A 15,885-nucleotide genomic window follows, 5' to 3' on the forward strand; every position below is an offset into this window, starting at 1 on the left:
TTGCAGTTACAGTACGTACGTACATCAATTCCGTTTTCATTTTTGTCCCTCTATAGTAGATTAGTAAGGTAGTTATTAGCCTTTTTTTTTTATATGATTTCATCTTGTCCAAGGGAGTAGCATCTTCCTTGCATTATTTTTTCCTACTTTAAAGTTGTGTTATATTTGTGGCGAGAAAAAAAAGTACACAACTCAAACCAACACACATCCAAATCACTTTACAAGTACAAACCTTTATCATTATTATTATTATTATAATGATCAATACTTATTATTTTTATGAAATTTATCAAACCATCATAGTGTTCACAAAGCCACAATAAGACTTTCTTTGTTACTTCCTGTCTGTCTGTGTGTCTGTGAAGACCTTTGTGGAGAAAACAAAAGTTGATTTAAAAAACAAAGAAAAAAAATACAGTTTTATCAAACTGTTTGTCTAAAGAAGAACAACTTTTATGGTACAGTGACGTGAAAGGGACTCCCGGGGATGTGGGCGTCGCCCCACTTGACCATGAGGATGTAGTTTCCCGCTTCTTTCACCGTGTACGTCACATTGTACATCCTGTGGCCCGCGTGCTTCACGTAGACCTCCTCGCACGGGGCCCTGGGACCGTGGACCCCCACCATTAACATGTTGCTTCCTGCAAACACATCCAAGACCATCATGCGCTAGGTCTTTTTCTGCTACTCTCATGGGAAAGACATTAAAAACGGTGTCTACTCGAGTCCAAAAATCAACCCCCAGCGCACCCCGAGCCTGCTCCAATGATTTTGTGCCCCTTGAGTTCCACAGGGCTCATTTCAAAGGCCTCTTCCTTTTTGCCATATCTCATGAAAATGTTTCGGGACAGTAATATACGATATAGAACACTCAAAGATTGAGGCAAAAAGGATCGTCGGGATACAATTCGAAGCATCGGGGACCAGACACTCACCTGCTTTGCTGCAATCCACCATGAAGGAGTTCTTCTGGCCCACAAAGGCTTTGGACAGGCCGGCCCCCCTGGAGACCACCTTGCTGGCATCTGAGGAGAATTTGGGCAAGGAAGCGAAGGCCCCGGCCATTCCGGACGACTTGGTGACGGTTTCCACCAGAACAGACGAGGTCTCGCGGAGCCCGGGAGCGCCGCATAAGCTCGGGCCTGAGGATGCAGACGACACAATGAGGACAATGGGAGCCAAGTGGTGTGAAGGTGTCTCGCCTACCAGAGACTTTGGCCTTGAAGGGACTGCCAACAATGTGCTTGGCTCCCGCATACTTGATGGAGATCAGGTAGCTCCCGGGAGCCATGGGGGTGTAGGACACCAGGTAGCCTTCTGCGCATTCCTGGCAGCTCATCTGGACTTTAGAGGGTCCGTCAATGGTCACAGACAGCGCTCCGCCGCCGGCGTTCGACGTGTTAACCGTGAACTCTGACGCCACCCCTGCAAGGCACACGCACACCATCAAGCAGACTCCAGCGGGACAGGCTTTTGAATCAAGTGACGAGTCGACTGACCCGTGGTCCCGCTTTCCAGGCCCGACCCGGAAGCCGACACCTTGCTGGGGTCTCCTGTCTGACCGGGCTCCCCCACGCGAATCTTGAAAGGGCTTCCCGGCACGTGGCTGCCTCCGAAGCGGACCTCGATGGAGTGGACGCCGTTCTCTTTGGGTACGAAGCTAATGGCGTACTGATCTGCAGAGAGACACACGCTCATTTTTGGGGCTCTGATAAGAATTGTAAAGGCGCGGTCAGACTTCTTACCGCCGTCCAGCTGGCTGATCAAACATTCCTGCGTGGCTCCGGAGGGCGCATTCATTTTGGCGTCGATGACACCGCGAGCACCGTTCAGCCGCACTGCAAACGAGGCTTCTTGGTTGACCTTCAGTCCGGAGTCCTGGAGGAAGGACACCGGCCAGCCCCACGCTAAAGACCGTCTCGCAAACAATGCGGGCCCGGGTGCTTCCGAGCGGCACAAAAGTTGGGCCGAGCTGAACGGAAAAATGCCCATCCAAAGTACGCATCCCACCTGAAGGCTGGTGATGGTGAGGCGGCGGGCGCCGTCTGACAAGCTGGCCACGGGGACGGTGAAGGGGGAGTCTGGGACATGCTCGTCGTTGAACTTGATGGAGACCTCGTAGTCTCCTGGCGGGAGAGAAGCAGACGAGCGACTTGGGGAGATTTGCGCTCGACAGGACGCGGGCGGCTCTCACCTGGCTCCTGGACCACGTAGGAGACACCGCAGGAACCGTCCTTGCGGTCCTCAAAGGCAATTTCGGCCTTGCTGGGCCCCTCCACGGCAATGGAGAGCCCGCCGGCTCCCGCCTCCCTGGTCCAGATGCTGAACTCGGCCGGAACGCCGGCCACGGCTCGCTCGAGCCCCGTGCCGCCCGCCCGCACCTTGTGGGCCCCGCCCTCTCCCAGGGGGCCCACGGTGAACTGGAAGGGGCTCCCGGGAACGTGTTGGCCACGGTATTTGACGTCCACTACGTGCGCGCCCATCTCCTGCGGTACGAAGCGGACGCTGTACGTGCTGTCCTCACCGCGGATGATCTCGGCGTCCTCGCACTTGCCGCCCGGACTCGTCACCTGAGCCGCCATCTCCTGGTGCTCACCTGAGGGAGGGAAACCTCAGAGCACTCGGCGGAGGCTATGTTGGGGTTTCCTTTTACCGCTGGTGGTCTGGGCACCGACCGACCCACCGACCCACCGACCGACCCACCGAGCCCCACGTACCGTCATGCGGTGGAGACTTTCCGCCAAAGCCGCTCAAACTCTCCCGCCCCATGAAGTCTCCAAAGACGTCCCGAAAGGGGTCTCCGACCTGCGTGCTCTCCTCCACGCGGACTTCTCGCTTGGTCTCGCCGCCACGCGTCTTGCTGATCTCGGTGCGTTCGGTGCGCGTGTACGTGTGGCTGCTACGCGTGAAGGTGCGCGTCACCCGCTCCTGCGCCGAAACCATCTGGAACCAGTTGCCTGCGCGTGACAGGCGGGAGCAGCGAGATAGGAGGAGATGTGAGTGTCAAATGGAAACAATAAAAGAGCGCAAGTGACCTGGGATCTTCAGGTTGAGATCACATGTGCCTCCCACGGTGGCGATGGCGGGCGCCTGGCGCTTCCTGGTGATGGTCTCCTTCATCCTGCCCTCGCCAAACACTTTGACGGTGAAAGGACTTCCTGTGGCCGCGGAAGCACACGACTCATCAAAAACAGAGCACGCCACGGCTCCCGAGCGCAAACGCGTACCGGTGACGTGCTGGTCGGCAAACTTGATGTTGATGATGTAGCTGCCAGGCTCGCTGGGGCAGTAAGTGACGCGACACGTGCCGTCCTCCACGTCCTCGCAGTTGATGTCCACCTTGCTGGGGCCCTCGATGGACAGACCGAGACCGCCGTAACCTGCGGCGACGTACGCGTCCGCTTAGCCGCTGCGGGCGCCAAGCGGGCGCATCTCAACACACCGGCGGTCCTGGTGTCGACCATGAAGCGGGCCACCTCCGAGGTGCGGCCCTCCAGCAGCCCCGCCCCGAACACTTTCACCTTGCTGGCATCGCCGATCTCCGACTGCGCCACCGTGATCTTAAAGGGGCTGTTGGTCACGTGCGTGCCGCCCTTCTTCACGCTCACCACGTGCTCGCCGACTTCCTTTGGCGTGAACGAGATGCCTGCAGAAACACGGTCAAGATTTCAAAGTCTTTGATTTGCATTCGTGGAGGTTGTAAAAGCGGTCAGCGCACCAATGTGTCTGTTGGGAAGTCTCTTGAGCAGGCACGCCTCTTGGCTTCCCGACGGTGCTCGAATGCTCGCCGTCAGACTGGCCAGGTCCGTCTCCACGATCCTCAAGGAGACGTCTGTCGCCGTGCCCACGTTGAGCTGAGAGGTGGCGTGAGGGTCATCGCCTGGACACAGCCACTCTCGAGCTTCAGAACCAGGAGAAAGGAGGGCCAAAGAGGCGCGCGTACCGGTGATCTTGGCGCTGAACGGGCTGCCGGCAATGTGTTGCTCGTCGAACTTGACGATGATGACGTAGTCGCCGGGCACCGTGGGCAAGTAGGACACGGTGCAGGTGCCGTCTTTGTTGTCCTTGCAGCTGATCTCGGCTTTGGACGGTCCTTCCACTGCCAGTGACAAACCGCCTGCGGAAGTCCCGCAACGCTTCTTCATACTCGACTCGAAAGGAGTCGAAGAAAAGTTTGGCCGCCGCCGCCGCCGCCGCCGCCGTCTTACCTTCTCCGGCGTCCTTGGTGGCGATGGTGAAGGTCGCCGGTGAGTGGACCACGCCGTGGCTCAAGCCGGGGCCGTACGCCGTCACGTGACCGCTATTAATGGCATCCACGAAGAACTGAAGCGGACTTCCTGCAGGAAAGGCGAGCGAGTCGGGGATTTCTTTCCTTCCTCTCCTTTCAACTTGCTGTCTGATTGGCCCCCACCCAGGTGCCTGCTTCTGACGGCGCTCTCGAGCGGCCCGCTGGGCCTACCTGGGATATGCTGGCCGTTGTACTTGATGTCCATCTCGTGCAGGCCCCGCTCAATTGGCGAGTACTTGACGGTGACGGTGCCGTCTTTGTTGTCTGCGATGTGCGGGCGGGCCGTGCGACCGGACGACGTTCGCACTTCACCTGCGCGACATGGCATCAGCGCCGTTCCGCTCGCCAGAGGCTCTAAAAGCGGGCTCACCCGTGATTTCCCCCGTCTGGACAGTGAAGGGAATGACCAAGCAGAAGGGCCGGAGCGCGGCGCCCTCCGTCCCGTCGGCGGGGATCGGCGGGTCGTCGGTCGCCTGGAGGGGCGGAGTCAAACAACTGTGGACATCGGCTCGGTGCGGGTGAGCACAATGGAGCCACTTTAGCGGCCGGTCATGCGCAAGAGACGAGACGCGCGGCTGGTTAGTAAGAAGTTCAGTTCGCTCCTCACCACTTGCCTGATGGGAAGAAGACAACACTTAGAACAACACAGAAGTGAATTTCTTCATGAGGAACCTGCTTCCAAAGGTGGATGAGTGAGTGAGTGAGTGAGCGAGTGAGTGAGTGAGTGAGTGAGTGAGTGAGTGAGTGAGTGAGTGAGTGTGTGAGTGAGTGAGTGAGTGAGTGAGTGAGTGAGCGAGCGAGCGGGCGAGCGAGCGAGCGAGCGAGGGAGCGAGTGAGCGAGGGAGCGAGGGAGCGAGGGAGCGAGGGAGCACGCCTGCCGCAGGATGTTGAGCTCACCAGCACGTGGAAGGGACTGTTGGGAATGTGCTCTCCTCCAAAGCGAATGGTGATGACGTACTTCCCGGGTTGGGGCGCCGTGTAGTAAATGTCAAATGTGCCGTCTGCATTTTCCACCACGTCCACGTCCAGTTCTGCCCCGTCCGGTGTGGACACCTTACAGGTGACCTTGCCTTTGCCGGCAGCCTTCGCATCCACCGTGATGACCGTCTCCTCCCCGATGTGGATGGTGGGACCTACGCCGGACCCTGGCACACGGGCTCAGATCAACTCGTCGCTCAGAATGATCAAAGACGAGTAAAGCCGGTTCCGAGTTTGGCCGTGGGACAGATTAAAAGTCGAGCTCGCGCTAGCTGTCTTGAGAAGCAAGCAGGGCGCAGCAAACGCAAGAGGGAACGCTCACCTGGTCCGTGTCCTCCGATTGACACTAGAAGAAAACGAGATGCCTCTTAGGACCAAAAATGAATCAAGGACAGGGAACGGGAAGAAGGGCCCGCCTGACCTGTGACCAGACACTTGCTGGCATCGCCGCTGGGCGCAGCGTGGATGCGGTACGGCGAGTACGGTATCTCGTCGCCGCCGTACTTGATGGTGATGGTGTAGCGGCCCGCCATGTCCGGGACGTAGGACACCGTGTAGGTCCCGTCGCGGTTGTCCCTGATGTTGGCCTTCTTGGGCTTGGCCTCGGGATCCTGAAGACACGTCCAAGGGGTCAGAAAAATCAAAGGGTGACGGACGCAGCCACCGCTTCCCACCACAGGTCTGCAAACTGCCCAAACATTCAAGCTTTTGTCTGTCTGCTGCTCAGTCTTTTCCTTGGGAAGAGCGAGAGAAGAACAACCAGAAGGTGGAGAACAGCGAAAAGGGGGAAGAAGGCCACTTTGCTTTGCTCCTAAAGTCAAGCATCCTTCTGAAATGAGCAGATCTCAGCACTCCCGTTTGAGACCAGTGGTGGCAGCAAGGTGAAGAAGATTACGGTAAGTTGAAGACAAATGGAGAAAGTTAGCTGATGATCCCAGGAACGCGTCGTACAATTTGCTCCATGAACGAGGCGGACAGGATGAGATGATGCAAGGTGGAAGTGGACGGGGGAAGGGAAGGGAAGGGAAGGGAAGGGAAGGGAAGGGAAGGGAAGGGAAGGGAAGGGAAGGGAAGGGAAGGGAAGGGAAGGGAAGGGAAGGGAAGGGAAGGGAAGGGAAGGGAAGGGAAGGGAAGGGAAGGGAAGGGAAGGGAAGGGAAGGGAAGGGAAGGGAAGGGAAGGGAAGGGAAGGGAAGGGAAGGGAAGGGAAGGGAAGGCAAGGAAAGGAAAGGAAAGGAAAGGAAAGGAAAGGAAAGGAAAGGAAAGGAAAGGAAAGGAAAGGAAAGGAAAGGAAAGGAAAGGAAAGGAAAGGAAAGGAAAGGAAAGGAAAGGAAAGGAAAGGAAAGGAAAGGAAAGGAAAGGAAAGGAAAGGAAAGGAAAGGAAAGGAAAGGAAAGGAAAGGAAAGGAAAGGAAAGGAAAGGTGTGTGTGCTGTCGGCCTTACACAGGCTCTCTTAAAAATGGAGAACGGGATGGTTCTCTTGGCTATAAGAGATTCCCAGACATGCGTGTGCCAGTCCTGCACAAAGACGGCGGCAGCCTGGTGCTCGCAGCCGTCAGGACCCTGCAGCCGGCGGCACAGGAGGTCACACGGACAGGGTCATTGTTTGCCAAGCTCGCTGCCTCGGTGCGCTTTGTGACGCTCACCAGGATCTGAACCGTCAGCAGTCCCTCCCCGGCATCTCTGGCGTCGATGGTGAACTCCACTGGGAGACTGGCGGGAACGCCTGATGAATTCAGACCGGGACCGCTGGCACGGACCTTGCTGGCATCGTGAGCCGGCAGGGTCTTGATCTTGAATGGACTGAAGGGGAAACGTTTCCACAATCGCAATCATGCAAGAGAGGAGCAAGCGGTGACCGACCGATGTGAGCGCTCCTCACCTTTGAGGAACCTCCTGCTGGGCGTATTTGATGCAGATAGTGTACGCACCATCGCCGCCGGGGGTGTAATTGACCGTGTGCGTCCCGTCACCGTTGTCCAAAACGCTGACGGGCTCAGTGGCACCTGTACGAGCCACGAGCTCATCGTCAAGGCATGTTTACCAAAATCCCCCGCCCCCCCCCCGTTCGTCACCTGTCGGCCCAAAGATCTGGACCTCCAAGGGGGCTGCGCCGGCCTTGCTGCTGTCAACTGTAAAAGTCTGAAAGACATGAGCACGGACGGCGCTTCCAAGCCCGGGTCCGGAGCAGCGCACTTTGGTGGGGTCCACCACCTCTCGCGCTGGGACTCGGAATGGACTTCCTGAAATGAGGCGCGGTGAGTTCGGTTCTGTTCAAAGAAGCGTGCGGTCTGACGGCACCTGGAATGGGAAGCCCCCCAAAGGTGATGTTGACGTCATAGTCTCCACAAGTGAAGGGAATGTACTCCACGCTACAGCTGCCATCTTTGTTGTCCTTGCAGGACATCTTCGCCTCCGACGGACCCTCAATGGCCAGGCCGAGACCCCCGGTGCCGGCACCCCTGAAGAAGACGGAAACAGAACAGAGTTGGACGTGCTAGTAATTGCCAAACGTCGGCGTTTGGTTACCTGGTCTCGACAGAGAATGGGTTGCGATTGTTCACCAAAGCCTCTTCCAGGCCCGGCCCGTAGGCTCGGACTCGACCGGGATCGCAACCCTCGCTCACGGACACCCTGAACGGACTGTTTGGGAGGGGATGGTCGTCCAACATCACCTCGATGACGTGCGAACCTGCCGAGACATTTGCGTTCGATCGGGAGTAACTTCAGGGGTCCAATGAGCAGGAGAACTTGTCACTGACCATCCTCGAAAGGCGTGTACTCCACGCGGTACGTGCCGTCGGCCTTGTCCGTCACGTAGGCGTCTGTGCTGGCACCCGACGGATTGGAAATGTACGCTTTGACGTGGCCGCCGGCGCTCCGGTATATACTTCTGACATCCACCGTGAAGTGTGTGGTGACTTCTCTCAGGACTCCTAGTCAGGAGAACAGGGACAAGAAGGCAAAAAAGGTCCACTTCAAAAGTCGGTCCTTCGGCGAGAATTTGCACTCTCTCACCCCTGGCTTCCACGCCGGGTCCGTAAACCTTGACGCCACTGAGGTCAAGGGCCGCGTCCACCTGCAGACGTGCGGGAAACTTTGGCACCGGGTGTCCTCCGTACTTGATGGTGAGGGTGTGCACACCGTGAGACTGCGGGATGTAGGTGATTGAGTAGGTTCCGTCCTGGTTGTTCTCCACGCGAACTTCCGCTTTGGAGCCCGACTCGGACACGATCTCGACGGTGAGCTCCGCCTCTCCGGCTTGGGAGCAGTCCACCAGGAAGGAGCCGGCCTCCTGGGCTTTCCCCCGCTCCAAACCGGGCCCGCGGGCCGTCACCCTGCTGGGATCGAAGGCCGGGCGGACGGCGGCCTTGAAGGGGGAGCCCGGGACGTGCTGCTCGGCAAACAGGATGTTGATGTTGTACTCGCCCGGCTCGGTGGGCAAGTAGGACACGGAGCAGGAGCCGTCGCCGTTGTCCTGGCATTCAATCTTGGCCTCGCAGGGACCCTCCACCGTCAGGCCTAAACCGCCGCTGCCCGCCCCCTTTGTATCGATGGCAAAGGGGGCCGCTTTGCCCACCACGCCTGCCTCGAGACCTGGACCGTAGGCTCGCACCTGCCAGAGCAGCAAAGAAGGCTCCAGCTGTGAGCCGCACAAGCGAAAAGAGGAGGAGGAGGAGGAGGAGGAGGAGGAGGAGGAGGAGGAGGAGGAGGAGGAACTCACCTTGGAGGGATCGGGGGCTAAGATGCCCTCCACCGACAACGGACCTCCCGGGACGGGGTTCTCGTCGTAGCTGATTTCCACGGTGTACAGCCCCTCTTCCGGCGGAGTGTAGCTGACCGAATGAATCGGGTTGCCCGCACCGGACTCCAGCTTGTGCGGAACGGGTCGGCGAGACGGCGAAATGATCTTCACGTCCACTCGGCCCTGGCCGCCGGCACCCGAAGTACCGATGCTGAACTCCTGATCTTTTCCGACCTCCACCTCTGATTGACGCAAAAGACGTGATTTGACACGGTGGCGGCAAAGCACTACTTTTGTCGACGAAAAGCTTCACTGACTGTTCTCCAGGCCGTGAACTTGGACCTTGCTGAGATCCAGAGGTGGAGCCACTTGGACGTGAAAGGGACTTTTGGGAATGGCGTCACCCCCGTGGAGGACAGTGATGGCCAAACTTCCCTGAAGGACGACAACAACAAGGCGACAGACAGACAGACAGACACGTGTACTAGGCTCGCAGCGCCGGCGACAAACACACCTGCTCGTTGGCGGTGTAGCGGACCGTATACGAGTAGTCGTGGTTGTCGATGATCTCAAAGTCTGGCACTTGATCGGCGCCTCCAAAGTGGACCTCGGGCTGAGCTTTGCCGGCTCCTTTGGCGTAGATGGTGAAGTGCGTCGGCTTTCCCGCTTCGACGCCTTTGCCGGGAGAACGCATCCGAGCGGTCAAGGCTAGCATTCCAGAAAAACGTCAACATTCCTCAAGTGTCCTTCATATCAGCTGACCCAATTTGTTGAGTCCGGGTCCTTCCGCTTTGACTTTGGCAGCATCGTGAGAAGGATCCACTTTGATCCTGAAGGGGCTGATTGGAATTTCCTGCTTCAACGAGGAAAGACGTCATTTCGGCGGCTAAGGTGCTTTGTTTGTTGCCGTTTCGGCCATCTCACCTGGTCGGCAAACAGCACCATGACGGTGTAGTGGCCCGGGGCCGGCGGCGTGTACTTGACCGTGAACGTGTCGTTGTCATTCTTGATGATGTCGAAGTCGATGCCGGCCTCGGCGGGCCCGACCACACCGGGTGCGCACTTGATGCCGATGCTGACGTCCCCTGGTGTGAGGGAGCAGCAAGCTCAGCCAAGACCCACCCGGAAGAAAGGATGATGAAGCGGCGGCGGCGGCGGCGGCGGCGGCAGCAGCGGCTCACCTTGCCCCGCCTCGCCGCAGTCCACGGTGAAGTAGGTGGGCTCGGTGGCCTTCAGTCCGCTTCTCTCCACGCCGGGACCCAAAACCTTCACCTTGTGCGGATGGCTGCCCTCTCCGATGCTCACCTGCTCACAAACACATCAATACGTGCGCTCAGGAAGGAAGGAGGTCCGAAACGTTTCAATTCCCTTTCTTGGTGACGAGAGAAGGCCACGACGGTACCCTGAAGGGACTGTTTGGAACGTTGACCTCAGCCCACGTTACGATGATGGTGTGCTTGATGGGCTTGGCGGGGACGTAAACGCACAAGAAGCTCTCGTCGCCATTGTCCCTGATCTCAACGTCTATAGGGCAACCTTCAGCGTCCTGCGGGGACAGGAAATGGGGGAGTGCTTGCGACAAGTCCAGTCAGTTCGAGCTCAGGCCCAAGGAAGAACGTTTCAACGGAGCAAGTCCTCACCTGAGCGTAGAGCCTCAGCTGGCCTCTGCCGGCTCCTCCGACATCGATGGTGAAATCGGCCGGTTTGTTGATGATGCAGCCAACAGGTTCCAGGCCCGGTCCGTAACACCTCACCTGGGGAAGAGTCAACGGTGGGTTGAGCCGGCCAAAAGCTTGGCGGAACAGATGCTGCCGGTGTCACCTTTTCTGGGTGAAGGTCCGCGGCGGCAGGCAGGACGTGCGCTACGAAGGGGCTGTCCTTCACGTCCTCGTCGTCACAAATGACATGGATGGCGTAGTCGCCAGGCTCGGTGGGCCAGTACCTGACGTCGCAGGAGCCGTCCCCTTTGTCATCGCACTCGATCTTGGCTTGAGAGGGACCCTCGATGGAGAAGCCTGAACCAAAACAAGAAAATGTCATTCTCACTCCGCCATGCCTTCTTCCTCTTGGCCGGCCGGGATGAGGACGACGTACCTAGTGTTCCCACCTCGGTCCCGATGGCCTCCACCACAAAGTCGGCGCTCTTGCCCACCATACCCGTCTCCAGACCAGGCCCCCAGGCCCGCACCTTCTGAGGGCCCGCCTCCTCGCTCACGTAGACTTCAAAGGGACTGAAGGCAAAGAAAGAAAGAAAGAAAGAAAGAATTTGAAAAAGAGTCCACTCATTGCCGTTGGCGACCGGTTGGCGACCCACCTGCGCGGGATGCTGTGACCCCCCCAAGTGATGGTGATGATGTAACTTCCTGTCGCAATAGGGTAGTAGTTACACTCGAAGCGGCCGCCGTCCACCTCCACCACCTTCACTGGCTCCTCCAGTCCCTCTGCAGTGAGCAAGTGCAGTGCTTAACGGCAGCCAAGCCCCCCCGTCGCGTTCAGAGACGTGACTGTGGAGTGAAGGTGCTCACTCGGTCCTTTCACCGCCACTCGGAGCTCGCCGGTTCCAGCGCCTCGGGTGTCCACTTTGAAGTCAGCAACTTCCTTCACCCTCAGACCTTTGGGCTGCAGACCGCGGCCAGACGCCCTGCAGGCGTTCGGGTTGCAGGCTGCACGGACCATTCAGAAAGGGAATTGCGGTCAGGTCAGGTCAGATCAGATCAGATCAAACGCTGTTAGTCGTGAGCGAGAGAAGCAATACAAGAATGGAGAGAAAGGAAACAGCGTGAGCCGGCAGACGGCCAGCTAGGAGATCAGAGATGTCGCTGAGAGGCATGCAGCGCAGCAAGGACTCATTCCACACGCAACCGCGCTCGCCAAGAGGAAGCCGCTCAGGGCAAAGTGGGCGGAGCCATGCTGGCAAGCCGAGTCCAGGGGGCGCAGATGGGCGCCGCCGGTCGCAAGCCCGAGCCCTGCCTCTACTAACTTGTTCGCCTGGGTTTTGGTGGCGTTGGAGGTGGGGCTCTCCTCGGGGGGGTGCATACTGACTGAGGTACAATCTGAACCGGCGGAGAGCCTGCAGGCACCGGCGGAGGCGGCGACGACGACACGCTCCGTGGAACTGACCAAGGGAGGAGCAAGTGTCATGCGTCCAAGGCTTACGATGGGGCGTCAGTCAGCCAGTCGGAGTCCAAGTCAAATATGTCCGTCCGAGTCACGTGATCAAGAGACGAATGTCTTCTGGGTTCAAAGGCGTACCTTGGCCGATAAGGACGGAGAAGGGGCTCCTGGGAATCTGCTGTCCGGCAAAAGTGACATAAACGCTGTGCGGTCCCTCCAGAACGGGTACGTAGGTGCATCGGAAGATGCTGTCGCCTTTGTTCTCCAGAACCACTTCCACCGTGTCCCTGCGACCATTTGAGTCCACGATGGTCACGCCCACGTCACCAGCGCCGGCGCCTAATGGTGGGCACACATTAAGGGGACCGACCGTATGCAAGGACAGGAAGAGGTACGAGGGAACAGGTATGGACCTGCTATGTAGATGTCAAAGTAGGTAGGCTTGGTGGCCACGTTGCCCAGGTGCTGCAGCCCCGGGCCGCGGGCCTGCACTCGGCTCGGGTCCCCCATGGCTTTGGAGACGTGGACCGTGAAGGGGCTCCGGTCAATGTCCTGGCCCGCAAACAGAACCTTTACCTGGGATGGGACGGAAGGAAGCAAGCAAGTTAGCAGCTCGATGGATGGATGGATGGATGGATGGATGGATGGATGGATGGATGGATGGATGGATGGATGGATGGATGGATGGATGGATGGATGGATGGATGGATGGATGGATGGATGGATGGATGGATGGATGGATGGATGGATGGATGGATGGATGGATGGATGGATGGATGGATGGATGGATGGATGGATGGATGGATGGATGGATGGATGGAATTACTTGATGGAGACCCTCCACTTTGGGCAAGTAGACTACTGAGTAGGTTCGCTTCTTGTCGTTGTTTGGGATCACTCGGGCCTGAAAGAAACACGTCGTCCACGCTGATTTCCATTGAACCGAGTCGGTCGCTCTCCTGTGCCCACCTCCTCTGTGTGCCCTTCCGAATCCTCCACGTAAACCAAAACCTCGCCCAGCCCAGCCTCCACCGTTTCCACCAGAAACTCTGCCGGTTTGAGAACCACGTTCCCGTGAGGTTCAATGCCTGTGGCCGGGAGGGAGGGAGGGAGGGAGGGAGGGAGGGAGGGAGGGAGGGAGGGAGGAGAGACATTTGTCTCTACTTTTCATCCTGTTTGGAGTCGCAGTGCCTAAATTTCTCACGGTGGGTGCCAGCTCTGTCTTTGTGAAATGGTTTTGAGTTCTGTTGTACTGCCCACCTGGCCCAAAGGCTTTTGCCCTCTTGGGATGCAGAGTTTTTGCCCTCAAGGGGGCACCGGGCTTCAGTTTGGCTTTGGGAAACTGCGACAGGTAGGTCATCACCGAGTGCTCGTCCACGTTGGGGTCCACGATTTCCTCTGGCGCGATGACCTGTGCGGAAGGCAAAATTGGAAAATGTGGAGCAAAAGACACACGGCAGGCAACACGGAAGCTTACCTGAGGTACGCCCAACCAGTCGTCCGCCTGTTGCATGGCCTCTCTGGCGTTCTCCACCGGCTGACTTGGATCCCAGGTTTCCCAGTCTGGGCAGAGGCCTATAGAGCACCCCATACTTTGAAGGCGCAGCAAACATCTACTTCCCGTCCCTGTGTAAACAACGAGGGTCCGACGGTCTTACCTGGGGCACAGTTGTCCACCAGAGCTCCCAGGGCCTTGCCATCCCTCCAGTCGCGGTGAAAGTTGGTGATAGGCACCTGGGGCACCTTATTCTGGATCCAGCCCAGAAGACGTTGCTTGGGTGTCAGCTTCCTGGCGTCCTCATCGTCCTCATCCTCCCACATGGGCATGGAGATGGAGTAGTGCAGGATCAGGGTCCAGATCAGACCTAGGATCAGCTTCAGATTCCCGTCCACGATGGCTTTGGAGTCTGGGGAGCGTCATTAGAAGAACGGGGTGTCAGAGTCAACAACAAGTGCCAGCGTGTGTGTTAGCAAACAACAACAACTTGTGCTGACAAGACGGTGAGCGGATTCGAACGCCTCACTTCCTGTTGACTTTTTTCCGCTCCATTGCGAATCGAAAGAATTCTTCTTCTTGGCCCACTCAAAAGACCGCTTTGTTCCACACGAGCTCTCGTTACCCACGGCAACAGGACAAACACGCCGATCATGTGTGATGTTGGAGGCAAAGTGTTCCACGAGCAGGAAGTGGGACAGATGAGCGCACAGGGAAACTATTTGTTCGGCTTGTTGGCACCCCGCTGACCCCCGCAGGACAGAGTCATCCCTTCACTGCCACAGAGAGGCCCGGACCCGTTTTGACCCACTTTTGACTCAGAAGAACCATCAGCCCGTGACCTAAGTAGCGGAGCATAACGTCACAGGTCAAGGGTCAGCGGTGTGACCACGGAACAGCGCGACGGTCCTGGCATCGTTGGGTCATTAAACTATTCATTTATTCATATTATTAGACAGCCGCCACCTGTCGGCCATAAAACGACAGCTGACGTTGCTAAAGTGCAGTAAAATGGCCGCACGTGTGTCGCGTTGGCAGTTGTTGCAAAAGAACAAGTGAAGACGCCGTCGGCCGTGCGGTTGCCCAGTCCTTCTAAAAATCCGCTAACTAACGAGTGTTATTATTTGGACCTTAGGATGGATCTCAAGGATAGGAACTCAGTGCTCAAATGACTTTCCGGCCAAGGTTTTGACTGGGAGTGTGTGTGCGTGCGCGTGTGCGCGTGAGAGAAAGAAAAGGATATTGTGATCGTTGTGGCACATGCTATCTATCGTAAAGCTTAAAAGAGTGGCTGGCGTGCTTCTATTTTGGGTTGGACGGACGGACGGACAGCAGAACTCAGCTGTCGCTGTGTCAATCAGGACGCCCCCAAAAAACAGAGGCCCCTCCTCCTCCGCGAGGCCGTGTTAGGGAGTCAGCTTAGGTTCGGAAATACATTTTTAACATGCTGTCAATCAATACTGTCAGCCCTCCTTGATGGCACGCACATTCACTCACCGATGGACACCAGGCGGATGTGTTGTCGCTCCAAGAACTCCAGCGCTACCGACACGTTCTCCAGCTTCATCTGGCGGAAATTGGGCCTGGCGTGGTACTTGCGGTACATGTTCTTTTGGCTCAGGACCTCCAGTAGCGCAATGAGCTTCAGCCCATCCGCCAGGTCCTTCTGCAGGTCCAACATGCGCCTGTGGACGCACTTGAGATGCTCGTTGCACCACCTGGTGAACGTGTTCTGCTGGATCTTCTTCCAGGGAGCGTCTTCGGCCAGGTCCTTCTCCGTGGCCGGCATCTCCTCGGCTTCCCCCTCGTCTTCCGCTTCCTCGTCCGGCGGCAAATCGCGGAGGTGCCGCTGTGGCATCATGGTGGTGCCGGCGGTCGGCCGCCCGAACGGCGCGCCAAATCAGCTCGAGAGTGGCACGGGGCGAGCTTCCGCCGTGGAGGGAGGGATGGATGGAGGGAGGGAGCGAGCGTGTGCCTCCGTGCGCAGGACTCCCTGGAATGTTTCTGTCTGACCATAATAACGCGCAGCCTGATAGCCAGCCGCCAGCCCATTGGACGGGGGTGGGGGGAACCCGGTGGGTGGGACTGGCCCCCTTCTATTTTTAGAGTTCATGCTCAGGGGGGGACGCTCTGGGAGTTGCGATGTCATCGGCTGACATTTTCTTACACTTTTGCAGATCCGGGATCAGGCTGCGCGGCGACCGGTGCAATCTTCATCCATCGGTGCCTTTCCAAAGACCAATTTGGTGTCTGTCAGAAAGTGGCGA

At 57.7% G+C, this 15,885-nt stretch overlaps 1 protein-coding gene across 15 annotated transcripts; it reads right to left on the reverse strand.

The window, feature by feature from the left end:
* Positions 1-213: 213 nt before the first annotated feature.
* Positions 214-15,843, reverse strand: LOC148378976 (filamin-C-like). Of its 15 annotated transcripts, none has more exons than XM_088367141.1 (48): positions 15,116-15,843; positions 13,782-14,030; positions 13,601-13,698; positions 13,384-13,534; positions 13,093-13,211; positions 12,950-13,027; positions 12,537-12,699; positions 12,262-12,462; positions 11,990-12,124; positions 11,535-11,672; positions 11,324-11,450; positions 11,104-11,240; positions 10,831-11,024; positions 10,650-10,763; positions 10,412-10,555; positions 10,191-10,314; positions 9,934-10,094; positions 9,772-9,862; positions 9,524-9,684; positions 9,327-9,444; positions 8,989-9,251; positions 8,283-8,880; positions 8,027-8,200; positions 7,794-7,956; positions 7,566-7,726; positions 7,340-7,507; positions 7,147-7,270; positions 6,911-7,067; positions 6,708-6,827; positions 5,688-5,877; positions 5,589-5,612; positions 5,186-5,433; positions 4,659-4,761; positions 4,460-4,600; positions 4,209-4,337; positions 3,944-4,117; positions 3,719-3,880; positions 3,443-3,646; positions 3,228-3,380; positions 3,036-3,158; positions 2,718-2,957; positions 2,195-2,596; positions 2,011-2,126; positions 1,746-1,878; positions 1,500-1,676; positions 1,207-1,425; positions 936-1,142; positions 214-641 (listed from the first exon to the last, which is right to left on the reverse strand). In XM_088367141.1, the coding sequence occupies exons 1-48, from the start codon at positions 15,477-15,479 to the stop codon at positions 454-456; spliced, it is 8,328 nt and encodes a 2,775-aa protein (XP_088223267.1). In that variant the 5' UTR covers positions 15,480-15,843; the 3' UTR covers positions 214-453. The 15 variants fall into 15 exon arrangements, with proteins under 15 accessions (XP_088223267.1, XP_088223271.1, XP_088223266.1 ...); XM_088367145.1 differs by having other exon boundaries at positions 4,659-4,902; XM_088367140.1 differs by having other exon boundaries at positions 9,772-9,865.
* Between the last annotated feature and the right edge of the window lie 42 nt (positions 15,844-15,885).

The sequence above is a fragment of the Syngnathus floridae genome, chromosome 22, assembly GCF_059516105.1.
Source record: "Syngnathus floridae isolate MCC-2025c chromosome 22, RoL_Sflo_1.0, whole genome shotgun sequence".
Taxonomy (NCBI): Eukaryota; Metazoa; Chordata; class Actinopteri; order Syngnathiformes; family Syngnathidae; genus Syngnathus; species Syngnathus floridae.